The 12,084-nt window shown below is 36.1% G+C and overlaps 1 protein-coding gene across 2 annotated transcripts in view; it reads right to left on the bottom strand.

The window, feature by feature from the left end:
- The window catches only part of LOC150100626 (myotubularin-related protein 12), a 182,280-nt gene that overhangs the window by 31,468 nt on the left and 138,728 nt on the right, over positions 1 to 12,084 (bottom strand). For both annotated transcript variants that reach the window (XM_090401152.1, XM_090401153.1), the window contains one exon: positions 4,586 to 4,735. In XM_090401152.1, coding sequence (XP_090257278.1) covers positions 4,586 to 4,735 — 150 coding nt within the window. The remainder of the gene's footprint in view (positions 1 to 4,585; positions 4,736 to 12,084) is intronic.

Raw genomic sequence — 12,084 nt, 5'->3', positions numbered from 1 at the left:
AAATTAAAGAAAGAGTTAGATAGGCCTGTATTATTTTCTCAATAATATTTCTTATTGTTGTAGACTGGGTTATGAGAAATGCCATGAAAAGAACCAAAGGAATACAGTGGAATCTAATAGAACTAATATATAACATATAACTATATAATAGAATAGCTAACCTGGATTGTGCAGATGATATATATTTACTGGCATATACATGACAACATATGAAGGGAAAAAATAAAACTAAATAAAGAAGCCTTGACTGTCAGATTAAGAATAACTAAAATGAAAATAAATAACAAACCATGGACATAGTACTGGATGGTCAAATTTTAGAAACAGGGGAGGAGCAGAGGAAGATACAAAATCTCAGATACAGAGAATTTTTAACATGTTACGTAAAACATGTTTCCATGTTTTACGTAACAGAGGAAACAGGTTTAAAACACAAAATCATATTCTTCTTCTTCTTCAAGTGTCATCCCCTAGAAGGAAGTTGGCAACAACATCACGGAACTTATAGAACTTGTAAAAGCCATCTGTTTTATATCCTACATGATCTAATTTTTTCCTGATTTCTGAGTTAAACACCATTATGTTGTCATATATCCAGAGCTGTCAAGTCAAGTCTTTCAGTATGATTGTTTTTAGAAATGTTTTTTAGTTTAATTTTTAAAGTAGACACAACATGGTTATGGTCTGAACTTATATCAGTACCTGGGTATGTTTTTGAGTTGGTTATATTATTTTTGTATCTATTATTTATCATTATGAAATCTATTTGGATTCTTATAGAGTTATCTGGGTTTGTCCAAGTACACATTAATAGTCTGTGCTTTGGATGTTGAAAGAAAGTATTCATTATGCATAAATTGTTTTCAATGCAGAATTGTATCAATCTCTCATCTCTTTCATTTCTTTCACCTAATCCAAATTTTCCAACAACTGGATTTTCTTCCCCTTCTCCAACCTTTGCACTCAAGTCACCCATCACTATGAGTATCTCATTTGATTTTACATATTCTATAGATTTTTGTACGTTGTTATAACAATCTTCTATTTCTTCATCATTGTGAGTTATCGTAGGGGCATAAACTTGAATAATTATGATGTTAAAAGGCTTTGCAGCTAATTTAATAAGTATTATTCTTTCATTTATGGGTCATAGCCCCCATTACAAATTTAAAGATGTCCTTCTTAATCATGAAACCCAATCCATATTCATGCTTCTCTCCACCAGAATATGCAAATGTAAAGCCATCTTTTTCTAGTTTCCCCATGTTAGGCTTGTTTCACTAATTCCCATTACATCAACTTTAAGTCTTTTCATTTCCTGTATAAGGTTGTCAAAATTCCCTAGTTTGTATAATGTTCTCACATTCCAAGTTCCAATTTTCAGGACTCTGTTTCTTGTTTTCAAACGTGCAATATCAGATGCAGAAATTCCTTTCGGATTTAAGTTGACATCATCACGTAGTGCATTTGCAGTACTCATTTTACTCACAGTTTCAGTATCTTCTTCCCTGTAACTATTTACAGCTTGTGACGTTGCAGAGGTTCCAACTTCCAAAGCACAGCTTGTAAAATATTTCCAATTGTAAATAAGTTCCACTCTATGATTCAGAGACATGGACAACAACAAAAGCAATTAGGAAAAAACTGCAATATTTGTAAATGTTTAAGAAGAAATGTACAAACAAAATGGCCAGAAAAGATATCAAATAAATCAGAGAAAAGAAGAGAATACAATTTAGAAACACATATTGCATTTATTGACTTTGAAAAAGCATTTGACAAAGTTAAAAGAAACATATTATTTAACATATTAAAAGAAAGACAAATACCAAATAATATCCTAAAAGCTATCACAAGTATATATGAAAATAATCAAATACAAATAAGATGAAATCACGAGCTATCATATACGAAAGAGATAAACTAAAGGATCCGACAGGGTCCCTCTCAGCAACTCTTTTTAATATCTACTTAAATGAGATAATAATAAAATGGAATAAAAATTTACATCAAGGAATTAAACTTTCTCCTACAGTAAACTTAAACACTCTCCTCTTTGCCGACGACCAAATAATAATTACAAATTCTGAAGATAAACTACAGAAAGCCATTTTAGATCTAAATGAGATATCCAAAGATCATGGTATGATAACATCAACAGAAAAATCAAAAACTATGGCCTTTAAAGGACAAGATCCAGCAAGAACTAAAATAGTAATAGATAACAAGATCTTAGAATAGGTGAATTCATTTAACTACCTATGCTGAATCCAAAATCAAGTTACAAACTGCACTGCGTAATGTTCCATTTACACCACACAGATTTAGTGCTTTGAATAGTTTCCCATTACATGCCTTTTTACGATTTACAAACGTAAATAGAAAAATTATGTAATATTGTCATGGATTTTATTCCAATGAAAATTAGCTGATTTTTCAACTATTTCTACTTAAGTTTCCTGTATTTGACAGCCTTTCTTTGATCTGAACCTGGCTTGTTATTCCACAAATTTGTCTTCAATAATTTTGCATAGCCTCTTTCGTATGTTTATAGAGATCTTACTGAAAAAGATGGTAGGGACATTTCCAATAAAAATCATATTCAAGTTCCCTTTGCATTTTACAGAATGAAATTTCTACTGACTAGTAGAAATTTGATTCTGCATGTTTGCTATTGTTGCAATGAAATTTCTACTGACTAGTAGAAATTTCATTGCAACAATAGCAAAAAATAACACTTTTCTTGTGTGATAAGCATTTGCTGCAAGCACGTCTTCTGTATTAACCACTGAAGTCAAGCAGATATTTACAATTACAGTTGGCTCTGACTTTTTCTTCGAGTATCCCCAGTGTTCCAAGATTTCATTTCCCATTCTAGGACAAATGGGAAATGGACATAAAAAAAGGAATTGTTTTTATGTCTAGTGACCTTAAGATATGCAGTATTATTATCAATAATCAGAAATTTACACTGGCAAATGCTTGCGGTATTGGAAAAAAAGCATAAACAATAAACAGAGGTGTGCTACACTCAAGACAGGACTAACCAACTTTGTTCTTCTCATCACTTTGTTTCATGAATAAGCAATACAGTCGAAATTTCTAAAGTGGAAAATAACAATATTCAAAGGCCAGATGAACTCACAAGAGGTGAAAAATCAGGGAGTCATTTTCTAGTACCATTACTGAGAGATTTTTTTGTGTGTGTGTGTGTGTGTGTGTGTGTGTGTGTGTGTGAGAGAGAGAGAGAGAGCACACACATACATATACAAGGGGAGGGGGATCTGGAAAGTTCTGATAAATACCTAGAACAAAAATTATATTAAAGCAACTGATATAGCCACAAGACAGAACATACTAGTAGCAGAGTTATGAAGGTAACATTTGTTCTTATATCCTCTTAGGTTCTTTCTTGTGGTTATATCAGTTGCTTTAATATCATTTTGTTCTAGGTGTTTATCAGAACTTTCCAGACCCCCCCCCCATACATACATACATACATACATTCTATTTAATAACAATCATGCCCTATCAGTGATCATTGATAGGTAATGGTTGTAGATCGTGATGATTTGAAAGTTTATTTTTCACTTGGTTAGACTATAATAAATTTAGTTTAATCCTTTATCCAAGTGTGAGCAAACAAAGTTTGCGCCTGAAAATATCTTCAAGACTGGGGTAAGGTGGTACAACACAGGGCAACTCGTAGCAAAGGTGGACCAAGCTAACATCACTCCTATTTCAGTATCTCTGGGTAGTGGTCCTTCCCTTAATGCATAACATTATACATATCTGCAAGATGTGTTTTGCATTATGAGAGATACTGAGATAGGAGTGATGTTAGCTTGGTCAACCTTGCTACGAGTTGCCTGGTGATGTACTACCTTACCCCAGTCCTGAAGATATTTTCAGGCACAAACTTTGTTTGCTCACACTTGGATAAAGGATTAAACTAAATTTATTATAGTATAACCAAGTGAAAAATAAATTTTCAACATCCCTCTCTCTAAATCCAGAGTAATTTAATAAAAAGGTGGCACACCTTTTGGCAACTCGTATAGGTAAAGATGACCTCGCCATTGCTTCTGCCTGGTATCTCCACTTGAACCTGGCTCCCACTGAAGAGACCTCAATAAAGGGTCGAAACTAGTCTGGATAGTGGCCCTTCCCTTAATGCATAACATTATACATATCCGCAAGGAGATGTGTGTTTTGCATTATGGGAGATACTGAGATAGGAGTGATGTTAGCTTGGTCCACGTTTGCTACGAGTTGCCTGGTGTTGTACTACCTTACCCCAGTCCTGAAGATATTTTCAGGCGCAAACTTTGTTTGCTCACACTTGGATAAAGGATTAACTAAATTTATTATCATGATGATTTGCAATTGTAGTAGTATTTTAATAGTAATGTCCAAAAAAAAATAAAAAATAAAAATAATAAATACATTTTAAATAACATGAACTTTAAATAATATGCATAATATGTAGTCTTTTTTGTTTTAATTTTTAAGTATTTATTAGATTCAATAGTTTTATAATTAATGATTAAAATACTTAGTTTTTTCATAAAAAAATTCAACATACCTTTCAGTACAACTGTTTCTTTTTCATGATGTAATATACATGCAACAGTTAGAGCAAGCTGAAGGCATGAAGAAATATGGTGGAGCCATCTACTTGACTCAATACCACTAGAATAATGATTGTCCTGTTCCCAATATTCATGAGGATTATCTGGAAGTAAGATATAAGTCTAAAGCGACACCATACTATGCTATTTAATATTACAGTTTACAATGAGGTATACAGTCAACTCTCATTACAGTGAATATGACCAAAGAAATAGTTTATGGAAAGTTTTCTGTAGTGAATTACTTTCCTAACAGCATTGGAGCTTTGGGCAAGATGATTTAGTAGTCTGTTATAGTGAGTGGGTAATGTTAATATTTTGTTGGCTTTCCATTATGTGAGAGAAACCTTTAATATCATATAACTGACTTTTTAGTTTTGAGAGTCCAAGCCCAACTAACTTCTTCAGGAAACTATATAACTTGCACTGCTGTACATTTCCAAGGCATAAGATAGGATCTGGCACAGAGGCCTGCTAAGCAAACTGCCACCTTATAGTGTGCCTTCCACCTTTTGATAATGAGCAGCCAGTGCTCTCTCTCTCTCTCTCTCTCTCTATAACCATTTGCTGCATGCAATGTAGATGGTGTTTTCAGATTTTTCTACTAACACAAGGAAATAGAGGCTAAAACTAAGGCAATTAATGTGAAGCATTAGCCTCTATATACAAGTAGCTATGAAGATATTTCACACGCAAACTTTGTTTGCTTACAATTAGAGAAAGGATTAAAGAAGAATATAATTTCTTGACAAGTTTAATTTAATTTATAATCAAGGAACAAACTTTCATATATTACTAAGCACAAGTTTGCACTTCACTAGAGCTGTGAAGTGTACACACCACTTCTACTGTGCTATACAGGCTTTTTTGAAGATTTAAAGGATATGAAAAGAAAACTTGAAAAGTATTTATCTATATTGTTATTTCATAGTGCGATGATGATTTTTTTTTTCTTAAAGATAGTAGCTGCTGCTGTCTCTTTCAAAAAAAAAACAGGCAACTTCATTGTTTGTTCATTCCTTAGAAATCTTCATGCCAACTTTTCCATTCTCTCATTTACGTAATGCACATCTAAGTAAGACCATCGTAACCCACTAAGCAAATAAAGCCATGCCTAGGAAGGGTCTTGGAGGGTGGCAAAATTGTATCAGAACAATTAAAAAACATGAGTTTTTAATTACATATTTTCTTTAATTTAGTGGTGGCATATACACTAACAATGATCCTGCATCCAAGTCTCTTATTTTGATAATTTAGTCAGTTATAGTTTGCACAGTAGCTATTTTTTGATCAGCAGTCCAGCAACTTGGCCAGTCATTAATGCCAGTCATTCCTTATTGTTCGACGTAAATACCAAAGGAAGGAGAAAAGAAACTAGTAATCCTTTTCATTTTTTACTTTACTGTTCAAGATTTTTTTTTTTTGTATTACTTCTTAGATGAATAAAACATTTGCAAAAATCAGATAAAACTTAATAAAATGATTTACTTAACACATTCCTGAGGAGAAGAGACAAATTGACTTGTGTGCTTTCTGTTTGCATATCCATTATATATTGGTAGTTCAGTACTAGAATAAAAATGACTATATAGTGAAACACATCTCCACCCTACAAACACCATTGCACAGATGTAAATAAAACAAAGTACAGTTTTATTATAGCACTAAAAATAGCACGGAGTCAGTGTATACTGTATTTAATGAAAAATACAGTAATTAGAGTCTTCTTCTTCTTCTTCTACAGCTTCTCCCACTTAAGTGGGGTCACTGTTTGTTATGAGTCTCCTCCACACCTTCCTGTCTTGGGCTGTCACCACATCAAAGTTCTTCATCTTCAAGTCCTCTTCTACCAGCTCCCTCCATCTCTTCTTTGGCCGCCCACGCTTCCGCCTTCCTTGCACATCTATCTGCATGACCCTTCTTCCCACATATTCGTCCTCCCTCCTCATCACATGACCAAACCATCTCAACCTTGCCTCCTGTATTTTCGCTCCTAAGTTCATAACTTTCACTGTTCCCCTGACCTAGTCATTTCTCAGATGATCCTTTCTGGTCACACCGCACATCCACCTAAGCATTCTCATCTCTGCTACTTCCATCCTGCTGATGTTATTTTTCCTTAGGGCCACAGTTTCTATAGCATATGTCATAGCTGGCCTCACTACTGTCCTATAAATTTTGCCTTTCAGATTGATCGGCACCCTCTTATCGCATAACACTCCGGCCATCTCCCTCCAGTTCCTCCAACCCGCTTGTATCCTGCATCCCACTTCCTTCTCAGCTCCTCCATCTTCTTCCACTGTTGAACCTAAGTATCTAAAGTCTCTTACCTTCCTGATGACATTTCCTTCCAGCTCCAGATCTGTCTCCTGGCCATCGCCCACTGCGCAACACATATACTCTGTCTTACTTCTGCTCAGTCTCATACCTCTCTCTTCCAGTACTTTTCTCCATCTTTCCAGTTTAGTTTCCGCTTCTTCTCTTGAATCTACACACAGCAAGATGTCATCTGCATACAACATTGTCCAAGGTGCATCTTCTCTCACCTCCTCTGTTACCACCTTCATCACAATATTAAACAGAAATGGACTTAATGCTGACCCTTGATGCAAGCCAACTGTTACTTGAAAACTTTCTGTCTGTCCCAAACAGGTCCGAACACTTGTCTTCACATTTCTGTACATTTCCCGCACCAACCTGACATATTTCTCCGGCACCTTCTTCTCCCTCAGACACCTCCAGACTTCTTGCCTTGGCACTCTATCGTATGCTTTCTCCAGATCAATAAATACCAGATGTAGCTCCCTTTGTTTCTCTCGATATTTTTCTATCATCTGTCATAACCCAAATATAGCATCTGTTGTTGATCTACCAGGCATGAAGCCAAATTGTTCCTTTGCAATCTCCACCTCCTCCCTCAATCTACCATCAAGAACCCTTTCTAGGATCTTCATTGTGTGGGACATCAACTTTATTCCTCTGTAAATTTTTACAGTCGTGTGCATCCCCTTTACCCTTGTAGATGGGAACAAGAGTACTCTCCCTCCATTCCTCGGGTATATTTTCCTGTTGGCAAACTTTCATGAACAGGTCCCACAGCAGGTCAATTCCCTCTTCCCCCAGTGCCTTCCATGCCTCCACTGGAATTCTGTCAGGGCCCACCGCTTTTCCATTCCTCATCCTCTTCATGGCTTCCATGAAATAATAGAGTAATTAGAGTATTTAGTGTAATTAGAAACAACTGGAATGAATATCATACCATATTGCATAGTCACAAACCAAACAAAGTAAATGTACCACTAAAATACAGTCCTACTTGAGGCACAACTCACAATAGTACCAATTCCTTCAAGAGTGCAAACTCTAGGAATTGAAATTCCAGGATGTGAAGAAGCGAGACAAATGACTAAGGTTTCAATAGAGATAATAGAGACTAATTAGATTTACTCAATCTTGCCATACAGCAGAGGAAAAATATTTAGTTGTAGTTAAAGATGTAGCAGCTGGCCTGGATGGCTGACTGATTAGTAATATCTGCTCTCCAGCCAAGAGAGTAAGGATTCGAATCCTGCAGGGGCATGGATGGTTGTGATTGTTCTACTACTACTATTGTAATGTCCTGTGAAAAGGGCATCTGCAACCCTACCACTTCTTCTAACAGAAAGATTCACTCCCAAAACCCAATCAGGTATGGAAGTGACCATATGGCTTCAAATGATGTCACATGTGAATAACTAAAGATGTGGCAACCAGGGATAAACTGTTACAAGGCTTACATTCCAAGGTAGCACAATGATTCTGTAATGGTAGAAAGCCAGGTTAGAAGAGTAAAAATTGAGATTTCTAATGGAATATATAGAAAGCAGCAATGAAATCCTTATCCAGACATTCTCGAAATGGGTAAAATCAGTAACATAAAAAAAGATGTCTGAAGTGAAGATCCCAACTGGTTTTCTGGTGAGGCCACCTTCACAAGGAGTGTAAAGACACTCATACCAAATTTTGTTAACATTTATACAAACTGAGATATGGTGAATTATCCAGGAGTGCAAAGACTTTGCCTATGTTGAGATTTATATGATCACTTTGGCAGCAAATGCCTAAGGCTAAATGTTTTGAATATGTTGAGATCAGGCATACCGGGCTTGATAAAAGAGCACTTTCCATTTTAAAAGTGATTTACAAAACCTTCTGTTCCAAATGAAAGTTCAGCAATAATTCTCAAAGGACTAAAGAATACTACACCAACCAGAAGTACCTTGAGCATTAAAAAAAATGGATTTCCTCTACTTTAATATCAGTCACAGCAAGTGCCAGCATAGAACATATAGCCATGACTATAGCATGAAGCAAAGATGATGGCAACAAAACTGAGCAATGACAAAGCACTGAGTCTCACTACTGCAGGCAGACCACTTGAAGCTCTGAAGTGCCGAGGGTGCAAGCTAGACCTTACAGAAAAAAAGAGCCCTCTATGTGATTTTTGTTGCCATTAGACTTATGTCAACTGTGCAAGATCAATGACTTGACATTCAAACTCCTGAGCAACCTCAGCTAGTCATTCATTTTTCTGTCCTCTGTGCCTCCCCTCTGTTAAACAATTCATGCACTATGAAAGTATGCCTTATCATGCTTGATGAAACCTTTTCCTGGAAAACCAATCCAACAGAAAGAAAGCTCAAAGCAATTTGGTGCAAGCTGGACCTTACAGAAAAAAAGAGCCTTCTATGTGATTTTTGTTGCCATTAGACTTATGTCAACTGTGCAAGATCAATGACTTGACATTCAAACTCCTGAGCAACCTCAGCTAGTCATTTTTCTGTCCTCTGTGCCTCGCCTCCGTTAAACAATTCATGCATTATGAAAGTATGCCTTATCATGCTTGACGAAACCTTTTCCAGGAAAACCAATCCAACAGAAAGAAAGCTCAAAGTAATTTGGTGCAAGCTGGACCTTACAGAAAAAAAGAGCCTTCTATGTGATTTTTGTTGCCATTAGACTTATGTCAACTGTGCAAGATCAATGACTTGACATTCAAACTCCTGAGCAACCTCAGCTAGTCATTTTTCTGTCCTCTGTGCCTCACCTCCGTTAAACAATTCATGCATTATGAAAGTATGCCTTATCATGCTTGACAAAACCTTTTCCTGGAAAACCAATCCAACAGAAAGAAAGCTCAAAGTAATTTATTATCAGCATCTCAATGATAACATGCATACTGCTGATAATGCCAGAAAGCTTCACAACCACACTGCCTCATCAGTTTAAGACATGATCAAGACAGAAAATAAGCATAATGAATTTACATCATACTGAATTTCTATTCAGAAACAGATGCAACACTAAATGATGCCATTTACAGGCTCACCAAAAAATGTACTTCGACCACAAGAAAACTGTCAGGTGTCGCTGCTTTGGATCCACAATTACACGAGCAGATTGTACTCGTATCAATCACGAAAAAAAGGGCAGAAGGCAACTATGACAAAAACTGGAAGGAAAGAGTCAAAATGGAGATGGGTATTGACAATCAACTATAAAATTATAAAAAGAGGAATACAAGAGAGAAAATCCAATGCTACTAATAACCAGGGTGAAAACCCGAACTCGAACGCTGCATAGGGAATGTGTGGGAGCCATGAAGTTAATAGCAAACTTCACAGAACTTTTGAAATCTATTTCGTAAATATACAGTATGTGATCAAGTGAACAACCTTAATGATGTTCACTTCCACCCCCAGTCTGCAAAAAACATCACCTACTTTTCCTGACAGATTCAAATCTCAGCCTCCTCAAGTACTACTCATCTCTGCTTTCCCAATTACACACTCTTTGCCACCTTTCACCTCAAAGGTGGGAGGTTGATACATATTCGTTTGCTCAGGTATACCATGCCAAAGAGTATCCAATTTGGAATCATTGCTGTCTCTATTGCTCTCCTAATGCCCGAGAGAAACTCATATATTTACTTATGTCAGTCACCCATCTCTGGACAAACACCATGGAAAAATTTTGCAAATCTCAAGTGGTTGCCCTTAATATCTCTAAAACTTTTAACCTGGTCTGACATAAAGGTCTATGTCAGACTCCAACATTTGCCCTATCTCCTGAATTCTGAAATTGGGTTGTCAGCTTTCTGACCAGATGCTTACTTCAAGTGATGTGGATGGCTCCTTATTTTCTCACTACACAACTAATGCAAGGGTCCCACGAGGCTCTGTTCTTTCACCCACCCATTTCCTTCTAAACATAATCAATCTACTCTAGCTGACCAATTCAGTTAACAGTTTTACTGATGACAGCATGTTGCACTCCTTTGCACTTGACAAACTCTGCAATGCAATGCACAAACCACCACAACCTGCAGAATCATTTTAACTTCTATTACCTTAAACTCTGAACTTTAAAATATTCATCAATGAGGTATGGATAACACTGTCAACTTCAATGCCAGCAAAACAGTTCTACTTTATTTCCTACAAAAAAGAACCCTTTTCTTCCAGTCTTACCTTTGACAACATCCAAATCGCTATTGAAGATGATATTTACCTTCTTTGGATAATCCTAACTTCAAATATCTCTCTCTCGGCACAAATATATTACACATATTGCTCCCTCCTCCGTATCCAAAAAATTAGGTTCTCTTTCACTCTAGGCATTATTTTAATTCCAAACAGCTCCTGACCTCCATACAAATCACAAATTTGTCCAAGCATTCAATATTGTTCTCATATCTGGGAGTGTGATCCTAACAGCTTCCTAAAAATACTGGATTCTATACAGAATCCAGTATTTTTTTTCCAGTATAGTATTTCCAGCAAAGAAAAGTTAGATTGATTAATGATACTCCATCACTAATACACTCCCACTTTTTTTCACAAGGATGCTCAATTTGCACTGCTTGAATCACCATCTATAAATACTTTTATTCATCAGAACTGGCATCAATAATTTCCCCACTCTCTTGAATCCATCCACATGTATGTATGTATTATTAATATTCCATGTATGTATGTATTATTAATATTCCATGTATGTATGTATTATTAAAAGCCAATTAATACTCTCACAGTTCAACTCCAAACCCACAGAACAAAGTTCATATTTTCTGCTGCCATCTGGAACAGTCTCCCACCACATGTTTCCCAAGGAATACAATCTACAGCTCTTCTAGTCAAATATGAAAAGTTTGTTCTTGCCCATCCATGGTACTAGTGCACAATAGGCTGACCGATTTCTCATAGACAAGTTCTCAAAAAAAAAAAAACCAATCAATATCTCATGCCCTGCAAGATATGAGAACGTTATGTCTCACTGCATTACTACTAATCTCCTGAAAACTTTCACCAAAAGAGTAGGAGCACTGGTGGAGTCTATCAGGACAGCATATATCAGTGGTGAATAAAGAAGAGTTTCTGGATCTTCCAATTCAGTCTACCAAAGAGGGTGCATA

This window comes from Typopeltis vanoorti, chromosome 12, assembly GCF_054136105.1.
Source record: "Typopeltis vanoorti isolate ZY-2024b chromosome 12, IOZ_Tvanoo_1.0, whole genome shotgun sequence".
Lineage (NCBI taxonomy): Eukaryota > Metazoa > Arthropoda > Arachnida > Uropygi > Thelyphonidae > Typopeltis > Typopeltis vanoorti.
This window is presented reverse-complemented; position numbering and strand designations above follow the sequence as displayed.